The 19670-nt window shown below is 43.6% G+C and overlaps 1 protein-coding gene across 1 annotated transcript in view; it reads left to right on the forward strand.

Moving 5' to 3' along the window:
* Sumf1 (sulfatase modifying factor 1) overlaps window positions 1-1128 on the forward strand; it is a 57701-nt gene extending 56573 nt beyond the window's left edge. The window contains exon 8 of the mRNA XM_013010610.1: window positions 102-1128. Coding sequence (XP_012866064.1) covers window positions 102-212 — 111 coding nt within the window. The 3' untranslated portion in view covers window positions 213-1128. The remainder of the gene's footprint in view (window positions 1-101) is intronic.
* The last annotated feature ends 18542 nt before the right edge of the window (window positions 1129-19670 follow it).

Consider the following 19670-nt stretch of genomic DNA (forward strand, 5'->3'; position numbering starts at 1 on the left):
TGCCAGCTTTGGGTAGCCCCAACTTCTCCACAGCTGGCACTGTGGTACCGCGCTCAGGGATCCCTCACTCAATCATTCGCTTCATGCTTTCTCTCGCACAGTCCTACTGCTATAGGTATCGCTGTGCTGCTCGAAGCCAGAACACACCGGACAGCTCTGCGTCCAACCTGGGATTCCGTTGTGCAGCCGACCGCCTGCCCTCTATGGTCTGACAGCCAAGAAGAAGTTGTGGTGTCTAACCTGCACTCGGTTTCCTTCAGAACGCTGAACAATCTTGGGCAAAGAACGCCCACCCTGAGGTGGGCTGCCTTCTGCCTGGTGGCCAAAGCAACTGTCTTGCGAGACCAAATCTCTGACCTGTGTTAGTGCACGTGCTTTTTTGGGGTACATCCTTAATTGCTGTGTCTTACTTTCAAGAGCCTTTTAAAGAAGAAGGGGGAGAGCAGGGCCTCTCAAGAGGCTCAGGAAGGCTGCGTTCTGCCCAGGCTCTGCCTGAGAATCCTGCACTTCCCCTGCCTCGGCCTCCATTCATTCCCTCGTCTACTGGGTACGTGGAGAGACAACATGAGCTCTGATGTTCCCTGCAGATGTATTGTGAGAATATATGACAGATTATTTTTTAGCCTTTTGTTGTTGTCTTGTTATAGTGTAAGCCTTGGGTGATACTAATCATGTAAAGTAAGAGTTTCACATAATATTTTCAGAAAAGGCTAGGGGCGAGCCCTTTAGATTCAAACTGCACTTTTACTTTCCCCCCCAAGGAAATCAGTGTCTTTCAGATTGTTACAGTACTCCCATGTGTGCCAGTGATGGTATGCATGGCTCAACAATCTGGCCAAGATGGTCTGTGGGGTGACCCTGCTGTGCTTTATCTTCTAATTCTAAGTGCCTTTGGCTCAGAGGGGTGGGTGGAAAGTCCCCTTCTCTCCAAAGCCTTGGGTGAATGTGAAATGTGTACACCACCGGGAAATTGCTCAGTCTAGGTACGGGAGAAAGGGAGCCAGGACTTTGAGTCAGCTGTATTCAGGGTTCCCAGTATTTTGTAATAGAGAAGTAGGAAACCTTGTATGGAGTCTCAGATGCTTTGAGTCCTGCACTGTGTCCAATAAATTGGTATCTGCTACACCAAAATTCATGTGTGTTGGTTCCTTTTCCTCATTCCCTCCCTTATGTTTCCTTTTAAAGAAATGACTTAGTAACTTTTTTTAATGTTTTGTGGTTTGTTAACTAATTGATAATGTTGATATATGAGCAATATCAGATGCCCAACAGTAGTATTGGTGAGTCCTGTGGAATATCCATATGTAGTTTTTTGGAAGACCCTCCATACTGATTTCCATAGTGTTGTATGGAATGTATATATACATTATAATAATTACATTATAATCATTTTGCTAATCAGCTTACATACCCATCAACAGGATTCCTTTCTTTCTACAATCTCTGAACAGTGTTTGTTGTTGTGTTCTTGATTGGAATGAAATCCCAGTGTTGCTTTGATTTACATTTCTTTTCATGGCCAGGGATGTTGAGCATTTCTTCATTTTTTTTTTTTTTTTGGTGGTTGGTCATGGGGCTTGAACTCTGGGTCTGGGTACTGTCCCTCAGCTCTTCAGCTCAAACTAGCTCTTTATCACTTGAGCTACAGTGCCACTTCTGGTTTTCTGAGTGGTTTATTGGAGATAAGAGTCTCACAAACTTTCCTGCCCAGGCTGGCTTTGAACCGTGAACCTCAGATCTCAACCTCCTGAGTACCTAGGCTTACAGGTGTGAGCCACCAGCCCTCGGCTTTCTTCATGTATTAATTAGTCATTCGCTTTCAGTATTCTTTCCCAATACCTAACCTACCTCAGTTTATGTTTCTGAGTTGAAGAAACACTTGTAGCAGAATAGCTCATTTGGTTGATGGGGGCCAGTTCCAGTATGATAAACCTTTTTTTTCTTCTTTGGTAACTCTTATTTTGAGTTGGGTTCTAACTCTTGGTTTTTGTTCTCATTGAAGTATGGGGATACTTTCAGGTTTGTTTTCCAATCTGTTTTGGTTCTGAATCACAGGTACCAGTGGCTCACACATGTAATCCTAGCTACTCAGGAGGCTTGGGCAGGAAAGTCCCTGAGAGTATTATCTCCAATAAACTACCAAAAAAAGCCAGAAGTGGAACTCAAGTGACAGAGTGCTAGCCTTGAGCAAAAGAAGCTCAGAGATCATGCCCAGGACCTGAGTTCAAGCACCAGGACTGGCACAAAAAGAAACCAAAACAAAACAGATGATCTTACTTTCAGGTTCTACCTGTCAGCTGAGTAGAAAGCAGGTATATTTTCTTCCTTTTTTAAAAATATTTTTAAATTGTAAAGATACTGTACAGAAGGGTTACGGTTATATGAGTGACTGTATTATTACTCCTTCCTTTGTTTTTCCCCTACCATCCTTTCCCTCTCTATCTCCCCAACTTCTCTTCCCCCCTCCAAAGTTGTAAAGTTTGTTTTCAACATAGTTGAAATGGATCAACCTGTATTCTTGTTTCAGCATTTTGTTATTTCTCTTGCCAGTCCTGGGGCTTGAAGTCAGGGCCTGAGCACTGTCCCTGAGCCTTTCTGTGCTCAAGGCTAGCACTCTACCACTTGAGCCATAGCATCATGTCCGATGTTTTTGCATGGTTAATTGGAATAAGTCTCACAGACTTTCCTGCCTGGGCTGGTTTCAAACTGTGATCCTCAGATCTTGGGATTACAAGTGTGAGCCACCACACAGGCCATACCTTCTTCTTAATGCCATGTAAACATGATTAGAAAGGGCCAGAGGGTGGCAGATGATAGGGGTGGTAATCAGCAGTGACATTTCCTCCCTGCAAAACATCAGATTGCATCAGTGCCTCAGACTTTGAGAGGCTCAGCTTGCAGCTTAAAATGGAACACATCTGCATCAGTATTGCTTTGTTTTTCTCCCTGCCTCCCACCTTTTTGGATGGACAAAGCATTTCAATTGTCTCTGTGACCCTTTAGGGAAACAAGAAATGGAAAGTACCATTTGTTTTTGTCAGTATTGATTAGGGCCAAAGCATGGTAGAATGGTTACAAAATAGTGGATAGGGGTGTTTTTTTGTCTTCACTGATAACTCTGTTGTTAATGTGAAGTAAGGTGTAATGTCTTTTATCCGTGAGAATCTCAGAATTCTCACAGTCTTGCTAATCATCTTCTCAAAAGAGATCATATTTTGATGCTCAGTTTTCAAGTAGAGCTTTTCATGTATTAAAATCCATAGCTGACTTTGCAAAAGCAGTATTTAAAAAAAAAACCCAAAACCAAACTGCCATATGTTTTCTGTTATGAAACTTGAAGAATTTTATACAAGGGAATGAGAGTGGGATTTTAATTTTTTTTTCATTTTTAAATGATAGTATGCATATGTTCCTTTCTCCCTCCTTCCTTCCACAAGTATTAACTACCACTGGCACTGTTTCTAAGAGAATAACCTGTATCCAGGCTCCCAGGAGGAACGAAAGAAGCAGAGAAGCAGGTAAGAAATGTCACCATGTGAAGTGGGCTAGCTGTGAGCTCTGCCCCCACCAGTGGCTGCTCTGCCGAGATGTCAGCCTGGAGAACTTAATCATCCAGCTCTAGAAATAGCTGGCTACTTGCATTTGCATGTGAGGTCTTCTGCGATTTTCATGTCAGTAACTGGATCAGATTCATTTTCAAAAAAGAAAACCTAAGGAATTTGTTCTGTAGCTAGATGGGATACCTGTGGTTCTGAGTTTGCAGTTACATATATTAAGAAGAACCGATTCATTTCATGGACTACAACATCAAATGTCTTTGCATCTAAAGACTAACTGAGGGAGAAGGAGTAGGTAACATACCAGATATGGGGCCAGGTGATTTTCCCCAGAAATGCTCTTTCCAGCATCCCACTGAAGATCATCAAAAACCACGGGCAATCTCAGCAGAGCCATTCCAAGCCTATTTTCATTAATGCCAGCGTTTGTTCTCTTTACAAGTTAATATCAGAAAACAGAAGAAATACTAGATTCTTGACCGTTTTATTTAAAACTTAATTCTCTGTAATATAAGCTATATTTCACTCTATAAATGAGTGCGTGCGCATTTTTTTTCTTTTTTAACAAGTTTGCCAGAGTCCGTTGTGCTATTAGAGAAAGCTGGCCTCTTGTTTGTCTTGCTTTAAACATTTATTTACCACAGTAGAAAGTGGGCAGCTGGCCAAAACTCTCCTTCCTCTGCTTCCTGTGTTTAGACCTTGAGAACAAGAGTTAATTATTTGATGATGCACCATCCATTGAAGATGATGTTCAGGTGGGCTATGGAATGAGAAATACTGGCTTCAAAACCTGCCCTATTTAGGATCGAAAAGTTCAAGGAATTAACACCAAAGGGGGGAATTTTTTCAGCTTCAGATCAGATTCTAATCTGCCCCCAAATGGTAATTGACCCTAGTCCTCATCGCTAGAAGACCATTTGTTGGACCTTTTGGAATTAGTCACAGTTGTCAGACAAGAAAGTGATTCAACTTTGCAATAATTGAAGGTCAGCTAAGATTGCTTTCTGCTCCTGGGCTTAGGCCATGTTTGACAAACTCTGTGTGTGTGTGTTAACTGAAGGAAATGGAGGAGTGGTCAGTTTGGCATCTCTGCAAGATAACTTAGCAGCTTGGAATCAACACTTAGGGGAAAAGTGAAACCAGCTAAGGGCCTTGAGGGGAAAGGAGATTAGACTCTGTCAGGTGCCCTGAAAAAGGCCCTCTGGTCCCCTGGCTCCCGCTGGGCCTGTGCAGGGAGCAGGATGGGGGTGGGGGGGACTTGTCACGTGCTTTTTCCAAGTGCAGTTTTTCTCTACTACTTCAGATAATTGACAAGGGAGAGTTTATTTATATGCCTTGTAGATGACCTGGGAGAGATGCCCCTTGAAAGCTCTTCAGTTGCAGTCTTTGAGGTGGTTTGTGAGGGGAGTTTCAGAAGGAGGTTGTGATATGTCAGGTGTGATATTCCTAAGCTGTCTTTAGACAGGTGAGCTTCTGTGTTAGAACACCCTAGATGCTATAGCACTCCGGGGTGGGAGTGGAGATGAGAGAATGCAGAAATGAAGTGTTATATACTTGGACAACAGCTCCCTAGGGACTCTTTCCTATTATGATTATGATTATTAAGAGCAGAGGAGGAGGAAGTTACTCTCAGATGGGGCCTAGTCAGCTACGAGGTTACATCTGGAAACAAAGGAGAATGGACCAGGAACTAGTCAGCTACGAGGTTACATCTGGAAACAAAGGAGAATGGACCAGGAACAAAGAGGAACGAAGACTGTACAGGAAAGGGTACGCTGGCCCCTTAGCCTTGAAAAAAAGAAACCTAGCATCTCAAACTTCCCAATTTAGAAATGCGACCCCTTCACCCCTCCACCACTGCTACATGGTCTTGTTTGTCTCCTAAAGTTTTCATCTAAGGCACAGTTGCGGCTGGTGATGGTTGGTGGTGTGTAATTCTGCAGCTTGTCCTCTTTCTTCCTTCTAACCAGTGAAAATGGCCCTCGTGGGCCTGGTGATAACTAAAAGGAAGGAGGACTAGAATCGGGAGGGTAGTGTGTTGGCTCAGGAGATGTTGATCAGCCTGCAACATGGTCTCGGTGCTGCTTTCAGAGTTGATGGACAGTTTTGGTTCTTAGAGCATAGTTGTTTGTTTATGTAGTTCTGTCTAGCCCGTCCCCCCTGCCTGTTCCCCCCTCCCCACTCTTTCTCTAACCTCTCATGGGATGTTGAACTCAGATACTCTTCTGCTTGAGCCACCCCTCCAGCTCGATTACTTTGACTTTAGTTTTTCAGATAGGGTCTCACCCCTGGGCCAGCCGAAGACCTCAGTGTTTCTACCTATGCCGTCCATTTGGACTGGATTGTCTTTAGACTGTGATCTTTCTCTTTCCAGTTTCCAAGAAGGTAAGAGTATAGGCATAAGCCACTATGCCTGGCCTGTCCAGTTTTTAAATTTCTTCCATCTCTCCAGGATTTCTCTCTGAGGTTGTAGACTCTTGCTTCATATGTTACCAGTTGCCCAGAGAGGAATAGTTTAGGGTTTGGCAGACATGACTCAGAGGGGTTTTCTAGTTCAACACTTCTTGAACTATGGTTTAGGGAACCTGAGGCTCTCTAGCCACCTTTTAGGAGGTCTGTGAGCCAACATGATTTTGTGATAATACTACGGTGTTATTTGCCTGTTTTATTCCCCTTGTCTTATGAGCATCCTGTGTCGTTTTCCAGAGACTATATGGTATTGTGATCGGATGGCCCAGAGAATATGAACTCCCTTACCTTTGTTTTAGAAGTTTCTCCATCTTAACTGTTGATATGTGAAATGTCTCCCTCTATACCCTACATTACAAGAGCTCTTTAACCATTTTCTAGGAATGTAAAAGGATTCTGAGACCCCCAAAATTTGAGAACTACTGATATAGGAGAAAAGCAACCAGCTCGGCTTCCTATGTTCTGAGGAGAGTCAAAAAGAACTGGGTTGACACGGACACAAGACCTAGTGAAATCAGCTGCCACATGTCCTCTTTTCCATGGAGACCACCATGATGGCCTGCCTCCTCCAGCCAGCCCTGCAGTTGCAACTCACTTTGTTGTAGAAAAACTCCCACGAAAGAACTCTGCAAGTGTTAGGTTGTTGTCATACATGATTTTCTGATCGTGGTGATGGAACCCTGATTGTCACTGGCCTCTCTCCTCTATATGTAGAAGCCAGTGAGCTGGGCGCCAGTGGCTCACGCCTGTCATCCTAGCTTCTCAGGAGGCTGAGATCTGAGGATCATGGTTCAAAGCCAGCCCAGGCAGGAAAGTCCGTGAGACTCTTATCTCTAGTTAACCACCAGAAAACTGGAAGTGGTGCTGTGGCCCAAGTGGTAACTGAAGAGTGCAGGAACAGTGCCCAAGCCCAGAGTTCAAGCCCCATGACTGACCAAAAAAAAAAGCCAGTAAGAAAGAAAGGTCAAGTGTTACTGGTGCTCCTATCTCTGAGTTGCTTGGTGGACTCTTTGGGTGGAAGTTGTGATCACAATGCCCCCACCCCCACACCATCCCAATTCACTTTGTAGCCAGCCGTTTCAGACCTCCTAGGTGCCAGGCACTGTCCTGAATGAGTTTTGTCCATGATCTAATTTAAGGTGACCCACGGTAGTTGGAGGAGCTGGTTATTTTTGGCTAGTATTCCCAACGTGCACACAGGAAACTAGGACTAAGTGTTTACCATGTGCCCTGGGCGATGTGGCCCTCTGAAGTAGAACCAGAGCTCCCACCATTGTTGGGCCTTTAGCTCTTTCTCCTCCCTGTGTGACAGTGAATGTGGGATGCCGAGGGTGGGCTGGAATAGACATTAATGGCACGAGCCACAGCCTCAAAGGGAGAAGGCAGCGAGCGAGGAGGAGGAATGGATTAGTGGTTAAGACTTAGGCATGGGCTCTGGAGTCAGGCTGTCTAGGTGGAAATGGAAATTGTTCTTCCACCCCTTACTAGATCAGTGACGGGTGAGTTACTCAAACATCTTTGTTCTTCAGATCTTGAAAATGAGGTTGGAAGTATTTTTAGCAAAGATAGAATTGAGGCAGGAGGGTTAAAATAGTCCTGGGAGAGCTGCTTTAAATCCATTCCAAACTACGAATGTCCCTGCTTGGTCACATGGGAGAATATTCATTATGGTAATGAGACACCAAAGTCAAAACTACACATTGAACAAGAAGGACCTGTTGTTCTTTTTTTTTTTTTTTTAAATCATATCTGTTTATCTTTTTCTGTTCGCAGGATGTACTTATTATGATTATTTACAAAACAATTAGGTGACTAAAGAAGTGAGTTTGTGGAGTGGAGCTGGGAGAAGGCTGGGGAGAGGGAAACCTCTGCTGGAAATAATGAAGAGCTAAAGACCCCCCCCCCTCATCTGCTCATGGTGCTGATACTCGGCTAGGGTGCAGCTGACAGGGGTGGGGAGGGAGGAAAATCTGCACTGTCTCGTTCAAACAAAAGTCTGAAGAGGGGGGCACCAGCGCTAAGATTGAAGTCCCTGGGTCTTTGAATTGAAGCTAGCTTCTTCCTCACGCCTCCTAACTGAGCCTCTATCCAAAATGGGACATTGTTTCTCAGACATAGTGCCAGGGCAGCTTCCCAACACAGACCATTTGTCAATGCTTGGTTTCAGGAATAGGGGAACCACATTCACGTTTGTCACTTTATACTCGTTGATGAAACCCTTTGCTTTAGGACATAGGTGGTGTGCCAAAAGCTGAATAACAGAGGCTAGTGCTTGTGGGCTTTTAGCTTTGAACAGTCTTTTTTTGGGGGGAGCCAAGCCATGCACTTCTCCATCTGTGGGCATGTTTTCCTGTGAAGTGGCAGATGAAAGCGGTTTGACGTGTGGAGTTCTCCCTCTAGTGGCCAGAGGCAGTATTTTTATGTTTTGCATCAGTGATCTCTGAAGTAAAAGAACAAAAACAAAAACTTTTATTTATGGCTCCTGTGGTTTAGGGAGGACTAGGAGAAGGAAGAGGCTAAGAGAGAGGAAGGGCAGCCGGGCGTTGGTGGCTCACTCCTGTAATCCTAGCTACTTAGGAGCCTGAGCTCGGAGGATCGTGGTTCCAAGCCAGCCCGGGGAAGGAAAAGTCCGTGAGACTTATCTTCAATAAACTCAGAAAACCAGAAGTGGCTCTGTGGCTTAAGTGGTAGAGTGCTTGCCTTGATCTGAAGAGCTGAGGGATAGTGCCTAGGACCAGAGTTCAAGCCCTACGACTGACCAAAAAAAAAAAAAAAGGGGCACAAATCTTGATTTCATAGGTCGGTGTTCTTAGGCCTTTGTTGCAGCCTCTGGCTTATTTTAAAGAGAAGGCAGATAATGTGTCCCACAGAAGGGGTGTGGGTCCTGGAATGGTTTTTCATCTTACCACTCAGATACTGTGAGCTTCTAGTGCTTCTGTTAAGAATATCTTATTCCTAGCGGAAAAGGTCAGATAATGTGATGTCAGGAAAATGAACCCTTAGATATGTATTTTAATGTTTTTTCTTTCATACATGTGTTTCTAACGCATTTATAAGATTATCTCTTTGTTGCTTTGTATGTCCCTCCCCCACAGTATAACCCCTGCTTTCACTATATTTGATGTCAGTATAACTTGTGGAGGAGATGGGGAAAAACCAGTTGTTTAAGGATACAGGTGGATCTGATGCAACAATGAGAAGTACAAGTTGTCATGTCCAAAACGAGCTTTACAACGTCGGTGCGGGGGGTGGGGTGGGGGGGGAAGGGGGTGGGGGAAGGAGAAGGATTGGGATGGGGGGAAGGGGGGAGGCTGGGAAGGGATGGGAAGGGTAAACAAAGGAGGAGGCTGCAATGCTTGGTAAGAAATGTACGCATTATCCTGCCCATGCAATTGTAACCCCTCTGTACAGTATGTTCACAAATAAAATAAAATAAAATTAAAAAAAAAAGAATATCTTATTCCTACAACCTGGTGCTGGTGGATCACGCTTGTAGTTCTCCCTAATCAGGAGACTTGTAGTTCTACCTACTCAGGAAGCTGGGATCTGAGAATCCCAGTTCAAAGCCAGGCCAGGCAGACAAATCCTTTTATTTCTTAACTCCATAGATTCTCATCTCCAATTAAACAGAAAGCTAGAAGTGGAAATGTGGCTCAAGTGGCAGAACACACCGGCTTTGAGTGGATAAAGCTAAGCAAGACAGTAGTAAGGCCTTGAGTTCAAGTCCCAGTACTAGCACTTAAAAAAAGAAAAATGAAGAGCATGTTCCTGTCCATCACATTTCTTTAGAAAACGGTATGTATGTGAAGTGTATGTGAAGTGGTCCAAGTCATTAAGCTTCCTCCCTAGTTACTTGGGAGATGGAGATTTGGGGTTTGCTGTTTGAGGCCAGTGAGAACAGAAAAGCTTAAGAGACTCCATCTCAAACCAGTGGCTGGTGACATGTACAGTGGTGCATGCCTGTCATCCACAGCAACACAAGAAAGCACACATATGAGAATTGCAGCCCAGATAGCCCAGGGCATAATGTGAGACTATCTTGAAATTAACCAACTGGGAGTGTGGCTTACATAGTAGAGTACCTGACTAGCAAGTTTGGGACCCTGAGTTCAAACCTCAGTACCACAACAAATGAACAAAAAAAAAATCCTCTATTATTGTGAGTCGTAGTTTTATTTACCAAAGTAATAAAATGAATAGTGTAAAACTAAGAAACTAAAATCTGAACAAAAACTCCAAAGACTAGGGCAGGAGCAGGTTGAGATGAAGCTAGCCTCAGTCCATGGTGAGTGCAAGCCTACCTGAGCCAGAAACAAAAACAAACCAAGTAACAAAAAGCAAATTAAAAAATATATTTATACACCCTTGCAATTTCTTGTTCTGTGAGTTCTCCTCTTTCCTTAAACCCATGGCAGCAGGTAAGTAATGTTATCACTTAGTCTGTCATTGCCCAGACTTTTCTATGCATTTACGAATGTGTGTGCACAAATATGTATGTTGCTATAGAATGAACAGATTATTTGTAAACATACATTTACACACATAGAAATGACATGTAATGTATACAACAATATGTATACAAGAGAAATATTCATAATATATACTTCTCACCCTGGTCATACTAGAGTTTGAACCCAGGCTTGTACTTGCTGGGTAGGTGTTTTACCACCTGAGCCACGCCTCCAGCCCTTACATACAGTTTTCCTAGAACAAAATGGAGTTGGGCTGGAGGCATAGCTCAGCAGTAGAGCACTTGTGCATGTATGATGCTCTGGGTTCCAACTCTAGCACCAGAAAGGATGAGTCATATTGTAAATAATACACTTCAATTAAATATGTTTTGTATATCTCATAAAAGTACGGAATAGTACTACAGGTATAGCTCCTTTAAAATAGCTGAATTTAAGTTCCCTATTAATGGATATTTGGATTTTCCCCCCAGTTTTCCTTGTTAAAATGTTCCAATCAGCATATTTGTACCTATTTAACTCTCTGTGCACTTGAGCAGATACTGCTGCAGGATACTGCCTGCATGTCTTAATGGCTGCATTAGAGAACGGTGATCAGGATTGACAGCTCTCTCTATGAAGAAGTACCATTTCTACTCCCACCTTCAGGTGATCTGTAGCTTTCAAGGGTCCTTCATCCTAAAACAAAGGTGAGGCGGGCCCATGTAGCTCAGCCTAAGGAAAGTGCTGTAGGGCTCAGATGAATGAAATCTAACAGGTCTTCCTCTGGTCCTGGGATAGAGCTTTTCCTGCTTTCTGTGGCTGAAATTCAACCCCAGGGTATGTAGTTCTGTTCAGTCTCTGTTGCCAACGGCTCCAGTCTGCACAGGTGATTCACAGTTAATGAAATCAGCCTTCACGAGCAAATTGCTTCCATTCTCCTCTCTGCCCACCATCTCTACTGCCTGCTGACTGCCAGCACTTACCATGTTGTTTCTCTCTCTGTGGTTTGGTGATCTGGAGCCCCTTGTGGAGTTAATAATTCTGACCTTTCCTATATCTGGCTTGGTTGTGCTGGTTCTAGCCTCAAGGCCTCTCAGCGTTCACTAAACATAGTCAGAAAGCCGGGCTGACGTGTTATCTGGTCTTGCCAGCATCTGCCGATTCCATTGGGTGAGCCTCAGAGCTTCTGGCTGGACCAGGCCTAGCTTGGGACTGGTGAAAATCCTCTTTGGTGAACTCTCCCTCCAGAAGACTTAAGTTTGTTGACCGAAATCTGGAATTATAAACTCGAAAAGTGGGCATTTTCATCCCTTGTGGGGCTCCTTTCTCTGAGAGCTTTAGTTTGGTTATTCCAAGTTGTCCCATAGGGAAAGGAAGAGAGCATGGAGAGGCTCTGCCAGTCCCCACCGCTCTGTTTCTGGTCCTGCTACTCTGTAGTTTGTTTTCTGACTCCCTTCTGAATCATAGAGACCAGTTGAGAAGTGTCCCTACCCGTAGCACAAACCTATTGTAGATTCTTCTTTATACTATTTTTTTTTTGCTTTTGGGTAGAACTTGGACTTGAACTGAAGGATTTGTGTTTGCTTGGCAAATTCTTTACCACTTGAGCCAAACTCCTTGCCAAATTGCTTTTATTTACTTACTTTAGAGTCTCTCTTGCATTTTTTGTCTAGGGCAGACCTCAGACCACAATCTCAGACCCCATCTCCTCCTCCTCCCCTCAGCAGCTGGGATCACAAGTGTGTACCACCATGCCAGCTCTTTTCACAGTCTAAAGATCTCCCCACTTGGGAATCATGTGAGTAGCATTCACGAGAGAAGAAAACACTGGGAGAAGCCAGCCATTTTGAACTGAGGTGTGACTTTCAAACTGCTAATGCTTTATAAGACAATGACAGGAATGCTTTGCTGTAGTATCGAACTACCTCAACAGTAGCTGGTATGCAGTTGTTGCTTCATAAACATTGGGTAAATGACGCCAGCTTTTGACATGGTTGAGGATGTAAAGGCAGCCTCCTGGCCATTTCTTGGTGTTCTTGGGCTTTGAACTTATCATTGGAGCCTGTCGGTTTTGCAACATGAACTTGGTGCTTTGGAATTTTAGTGTCCCATAATCTCTTCAAGATTAGAATCAAGCTGTGTGTGTGACAAGAGAGATTCTTTCCTGGCTCCTGTGTCCACAGAGTGGCATTGTTTTTACACCAATAAACTGAAATGGGAGTTGGAATAACAAATGGATTCCTTCCTCATTAAAGAAAGGGTACAAATAGCATCTATGCCATTGGTTTTTTTCTATTCCATTGTCCAAGGAAGGAAGAGAAGGAGCTTAACAGCCAGAAAAGTACAAATGTATTGATGGAGAGAGTTTTTTTAAGTGAAAATTAAAATTTTAAAAAGTTTTAATGAAGGCCAGGTGCCCACACCTCTATTCCTAGCTACTCAGGAGGCTGAGATCTGAGGATCGCGGTTTAGAGCCAGACCAGGCAAGACAGTCCATGAGACTCTAATCTCCAATAAACCACCAGAACACCACAAGTGGCGCTGTGGCTCGAGTGGTAGAGCGCTAGCCTTGAGCTGAAGAGCTGAGGGACAGCACTCAGGCCCAGAGTTCAAGCCCTGTGACCGACAAAAGAAAAAAAAAGTTTTAATGAAGAGCAATTCCATTTGATCTTTCATAACTTAATCCATATTGTTTTTGAGTCAGTCTCGCTGACTAGAACTTGTGATCCTCCTGCCTCAGCCTCCTTCCTCAGTGCTGGGATTATAAGCATCTCCCACCACTCCTGGTTCAAGCTAGTCTATTTCAAATGACTGGTAGTATAAAACTTTCCTTTGTTTGTTGCTTTATAAGTCTCCCAGGAGTCTTAAAAAAAGCCTCTTTTTATCTAATACATTGCCGTTATCTTCTGAAAAAATGTTTTTTGTTCAGTTGATGGAAAATAAAGTATTTGTATGTACATGGATAGAATTAAGAAAGAGTCCTAAGCCTTGTGAGTTAAAGCCCAGGGTTCTGAATGCCTTTAAAAATAATAAGATTCCCTTCATGATCCTGGGGTGCCATTGTCCTGGGCCCCTCCCCTTCCTGGTGTGGGGGAGAGGGAAGGTGTGTCTACAGAGGTTTACCTTGTCCACCCTGTTTGATCATTCTCTCTCTTCTCTCTCTCTCTCCTTCCTCTCTCTCTCTCTCCCCCCTCCTCCACACACACATACCTCGGCTCTGTTCCTGAGCTTTTTCCCTCAAAGTTAGTGCTTTACTACTTGAGCCACAGCTCTCTTTCCAGCTTTTTTGGTAATTGGAGATAAAAGTCTTATGGTCTTTCCCGCTAGGGCTGGCTTCAAATCATGATCCTCAGATCTTAGGCTCCAGTCACTAGGATTATAGGCGTGAACCACTGGGCTCAGCAGCCATACTTCTTTTTAAGCTGACTTTCCTAACTCACATTCTCCCTTGCGATCCTAATGGCCAGAGCTTATGCCTGATGAAGACAAATTTGGAGAGATACTGGATGTACTTTCTGGCAGTCATGCCAGACCATGTGATTCTTTGTCCCCTATCTCCCTTTTTTGGCGGGGAGGGGTACTGCCTGCTCAGAACAAGATATTCTCTTTGCAAAACTTTAACTCAGTTTTTGATGGTTAGATATTAAAAGAAATAGTTCCTGAAGATGAAAGCTGCCAGGGCACCAGTTCCCTCCACGGAAGTGCTGACAACCAGTGTTCGTGAGGAAGAGGAAAAAAAGAAAAATGAAGCAATTGACTTCTGTTTTGGGGTTTGTTTTTAGTACTGAGACTTGAACTCAGGGCTTCATGGTTGCTACACAGGCAAGTACCCATGGAGTTTGTTGTTGTTTTACATTTGAAACTTGGCTTAAAATGTTTTTTTTTTTAAATGCTGGTACTGGGGTTTGAACTCAGGAACTCTTGATTGGCCTTTTCATTTAACACTGGTGCCCTACCACTTGAGTCGCACCTCTGCTTCCTAAAAGTGGGCTTTTGAGAGTCTAATAATTGTACACACCCTGTCTCTGAGGGTCTCATATCCTTAATGTCTTTAGCAACCTTTTTTATTTTTTGGTTGTGGGACTTGAACTCAGAGCCTGGGTGCTGTTCATGAGCTTTTCTGCAAGCATTCTGCCACTTGAGCCACACTTCAGCTTTTGGTGGTTAATTGGAGATAAGAGTCTAATGGACTTTGCTGTCCAGTCTTGCTTTAAACACAACCCTCAGATCTCAGCTTTCTAAGTAGCTAGAATTATAGGTGTGAGCCACAGGTGACTGGCTTGGACCTGTGGCTTTTGCTACCTAAATATTTGTTGTTCCCATCGTTTCTAATTCCAGCTGCCATTTTATTCTGCTCCTGGGCTACTATACACAGTCTCCTGACTGGTTCACCCTAAGCGTCTCTAGCCTCCTTCCCTCTGCTCAGCAGTGCAAATCAAGCCAGTTCTCACTGTGTCCAGAGCAATTGTATTGAAATCTGAATGTGATCTTGTCTTTATTCTACTCAGATTCCACCAGTGCACCTCAGTGATGAATGTAAAACATGCCATCTATAGAGTTCAAAGCCCAGAACAAAAGAAAAGAAGGGAAAAGAGAAGCAATGTAAATTCCTTCATAGCTATTGAATCAGAAATCCCAGGCAGGGGGCCAATGAGTCTATGCTTACAAACCCCTTTGTGTGGTTGGAAATCTGAGAAGACAGGTATAGTGGTGCTGTATGGCCTGCCCACATCATCTGGAAGCACTGAAAGATGGACAGGGCTCTCAGCTCTTACACCCAACACCTCAGCCTCAGTGATGGGCAGCTGCATGGTGGCAAAGAGATACTGGCAGAGAGGAGGAAGGCAGCAGGGAAGTAAAAGGGAATAGGGAGGTAGAACATTGCTGGCCTTCTTGTTACATTTGCTGCCTGATAGCCACAAAAACAAGAAGTCTAAGAGCTGGAGTGGAAAAAATCCCAGCCTTGTCCGGACAAGCAAAGAAGGTGAGAAGGCTCAGTACAGTGTGAAGGAGGGAAAGGAAGCCCTCTCTCCACTCAAGAGGCTGAGATCTGGAAATGGCACTGTGGCTCAAGCGGTAGAGCGCTCGTCTTGAGCTGAAGAGCGCAGGGCCAGCACCCAAGCCCAGAGTTCAAGCCCCATGACCGACAAAAACAAAAACAAAAAAAGCCCCCCCCCCAAAAAAACCCCACTCTTTCAAGAGGCTAAGATCTGAGGATCATGGTTCAGCTATTCTGGGCAGAAAAGTTAAGGAACTAGTTATTCCCATTTCACCAGCAAACAAAAGCCAAAAGTGGAGCTGTGGCTCAAGGGCTAGAGTGCTGGCCTTGAGTTCAAGCCTCAGTATTGGCACAAGAATAAACAAATGTAGGTAAAAGTAAGTCCAGGTACAGGTGAGAATATGTCTACGCCCCGCCTTAGCTGTAATATTCTGCTGCAGGCCATGGGAAGTATAGTCCTTCAAGCTGCTTCTAGGAGGGAAAACCATTATCAAGAAAGAGGATAAGTGTGAGGCAGAACTTGCTTCCAAGGTAGGCTCAGAGAGATGAAGACAGTAGGAGGTGGTGTGGAGAAGTAGGTAGAGAGCTCTTTGGATGTGTCCAGGGATTTGGCCATCACCCTAAAAAAATGAGAAATGATGGGAGATATAAAGGTGGCAGGGGCTGGGAAGGTGGTTCAGTAGTAGAGCGCTTGCCTTGCATACATGAGGACCTGGATTCGATTCCTCAGCACCACATAAGCAGAAAAAGCTGGAAGTGGCGCTGTGGCTCAAGTGGTAGAGCGCTAGCCTTGAGCTGAAGAGCTGAGGGACAGCGCCCAGGCCCAGAGTTCAAGCGCCATGACCAACAAAAAACAAAATAAGGGTGGCAGGTGCTTCATGGGGTTGGGGGAGGGTGGCACAGCTGGAGGCCGAGGAGCTGAGGCAGGGAAGAAGCAATGGACACATGGAATCAAATGGTAGGTAAATGGGATATAAGTAGTTTTGTGTATTAGTGTTACATTCGAAAAGCCCTCTTCTCCCTTGCATCAAAGCCAGGACGGCTTTCAGATACTCAGGGGCCACATATGGAAACATTTAAAAATACCAATCAAGTTATTTTCCTGCTTTGACAAATGTATTCTCATAACCGCAAGAATCAAAGTTGAGTATAAAGCACACTGGTTTTTATGTGATTGAAAGTTGGCAAACATATTGAACATGTCAACATTTAATTATCTTTGCTCATGATGGGGCATCCACTGTGCTAGTGATATTTGGATGGGTAATAAAGTAATGACCTATCTGATTCCTAAATTATTTTGTATTTTTCCCATAAAATGTGTTTTTCTTGTCTGTCAGTAATATTGTAAACAGAGCCATAAATGAGAATTTCGTACAGTTGTTCTGTTAGCAAGGAAACCAAATGAGGTCATCCTTTTTGACTTTTTTTTTTGTCAGTCATGGGGCTTGAACTCAGGGTGTGGCACTGTCCCTGAGCTTTTTTGCTCAAAGCCAGTGCTCTACCACTTGAGCCACAGGTGACCCCATTTCCTTATTCAAAGTTTTGATAGTTTTAAAAATCAATTTCAATTAGAGAAAGCTTCAGTGTGCCAAGACTGAGTTGAAAACAAACCATAAAATTTATATACTATGCTCAGCTATGGTAATGAAGTCACATATACTAAGTTATTATTACTGAAGACTGGAGGTTGTTTCCATCATATGAACAACTGGATTGTCACCTTAGCCATCTTTAAAATCCATACAAATACTGAAAAAGAATCAGTATCATACAATTAATCATCCACATAAATTGTTTCATATGCCAAAATGTCTCTCACTCTTTATGTGCCACTGCAATGAAGACGGTACTACTTTGAATGTGTCTGGGACCACAAGTTGGAACAAGAAACAGGAAAATTGACACCCTATACTCTGAAGAAAATAGATACTATTATTCCAGTTACATGAATGATCTGGTAAGATAATGAACTTGTCTCTTTCCTTATCAAACCAAGCATTTCTGTTGTCCAGTTCTCCCTGCAGGCCATCTCTGGTGTGGTGACTGTGCAACACACAGACATCACACAACAGTTGGTAGTCTTTTTTTTTTGTAGGGAAGCATGAAGCCTATTCCTGGGGTCTAAACAGTGTTATTCCTGAAACATGCTCACAGTTACAGGTTACTACCACCTCCCCAGGGAGTCCCTCCTATGTGTGTTATCTTCCTCCTCCTCTTCTTTTATGGAGTTAGAATTCACTTAATGTTGCCACTAACTCTACACTGTCATTTCCTGCAGTATCTCAGATCTGTACTGTGTCTGTGAGCACTGAGCAGTCTCTCTGAGTACCACTTCTCATCACCAGCCTCTCACAGCCACTCATCCACTTTGTATCTGTGGAATTGCCAACTCTGGGTATTTCACATGAACAGAATCCATTTGGGGCTGGGAATGTAGCTCAGTGGTGTAAGTGTTTGTCTATAATAGAAGGCTCTGGGATTAGATCCCCAATACCGCCCCTCCCCCCAAAAAATAACATTGTGAAATTTTGTGTTTGGTATCTTTTTCAAGGATCATCTATGTCATGTTTAGTATTTTATTTATTTTTGTGATTGAATATGTCACCATATTATTTAATATGAATATCATAGTTTTTTCATTCATGGGTTACTAGCCATTTGGGTTTTGTTCATTTTTTGTTAGTATTATGAATAATATTGGAATGTTATGGGTGTTAGTGAACAAATATTTTTGTGACCACACTTGGAGTTTTGTTGGTTTATACCTAGTTACATTCAGTGATTATATTCATAATTCAAGAAACCGATTCACAGAGTAGTTGCACAACTTTGCCATTTTTCCAGCAATACATGAGGGGTCAACTTTCTCCACAACTTTGTCAGCATCTGTCATTGTCTTGTATGTGTCCTGTGTATGTGCATGGGTGTGTGCTGGTACTGGGCGCTGTCTCCGAGGACCCCCGCCCCCTGCCATAGCTCCATCTCTGGCTTTTTGGTGGTTAATTGGAGATAAAGAACCTCATGGACTTTCTTGCTCAAACTGGCTTTGAACTGTGATCCTCAGGTCTCAGCCTCCTGGGTTGTCCGGATTATAGGTGTGAGCTAACTATACCTGGCCTTATTATGAAAACCTTTTGATTACAACTATCTGAAGGTCTGTGAAGTGGTATGTGGTGTGTATTTTTTCCTTTATACATCTCTAATAACTAATGATGTTAAACATGGCTTATCTACTTTCGTGTGTCTTCTTTGGAGGAACAGGTCAAGACTTTGGCGTATTTTCTTTTATAATTGATATTTATGGAATAGTTCCAAAATGGAGAAGACAGTGTAGAATTTCTACATACCTGTACCAACGTCCCCGTTTATTAACACCATTCACTACATGTTTATATTACATTTCATCTCATGATGGCACATTTGCTACAATTAGTGAATACACAATTTTGATACATCATTAGCAAATAAGGTCTTTAAATTGATGGCTTGGTTTTATATCTCCCCCCCACTTTTCTGGCTTTTAGTTTTTCATTATTGGTGGTTTAATGTTTTAGCAGGTGATAATTAGGCCTTTTCCTTAATTCGTGTTTACAAGTAATTAAGATACAGTAGGCAGGCAGGCAGGCAGACAGGCAGGCAGGAAAGCAAGATAAGCTTTATTACTGGTGGAGCGGGGTGGAAGGCAGGCTTTGGAGTGGCAGCCCCATGGGTTTTCTCTGGTCATGATTTGGTTCCAGGCAAGAGCATAGTAGTGGTCTGCCTAACCAAGGGGGACGGCCCCACCTGGAAGCCCACCCACATTTCCCACAGTGTCTCCACAGCAACCCGCACACTACTCCTCTTCCATCTGGTGCTTGGCTAGGCCCAGCCCATGGAGGCTAGGATGGCAGACCCATTGTGCATCCATGCCAGCTTACAGGAAGAAACACAAGAGTCCGGAAGGACGTGCCAATTTTTGTTTATCCCATTAGTTAGGATGTGATCACCTTGCCACACCATACCTTAAATGGGTGGTCATGTCCCTAGGTAAAAATGAGAATTGTGTTACAGAGATATTGGTGGACAATTTGTAGTCTCTGTTACCTTCTAGAATGAAACCTAGGCGACCAGGCAGCGCCGAGCTGGCCCCCTTACAGGGAGACTGAGAGTAAGGTGCCTGCAGAAAGGGGCACAGAAGTGGGCGAGCCTGCC

Source organism: Dipodomys ordii, unplaced genomic scaffold (assembly GCF_000151885.1).
Source record: "Dipodomys ordii isolate 6190 unplaced genomic scaffold, Dord_2.0 Scaffold12, whole genome shotgun sequence".
Classification (NCBI taxonomy): Eukaryota; Metazoa; Chordata; class Mammalia; order Rodentia; family Heteromyidae; genus Dipodomys; species Dipodomys ordii.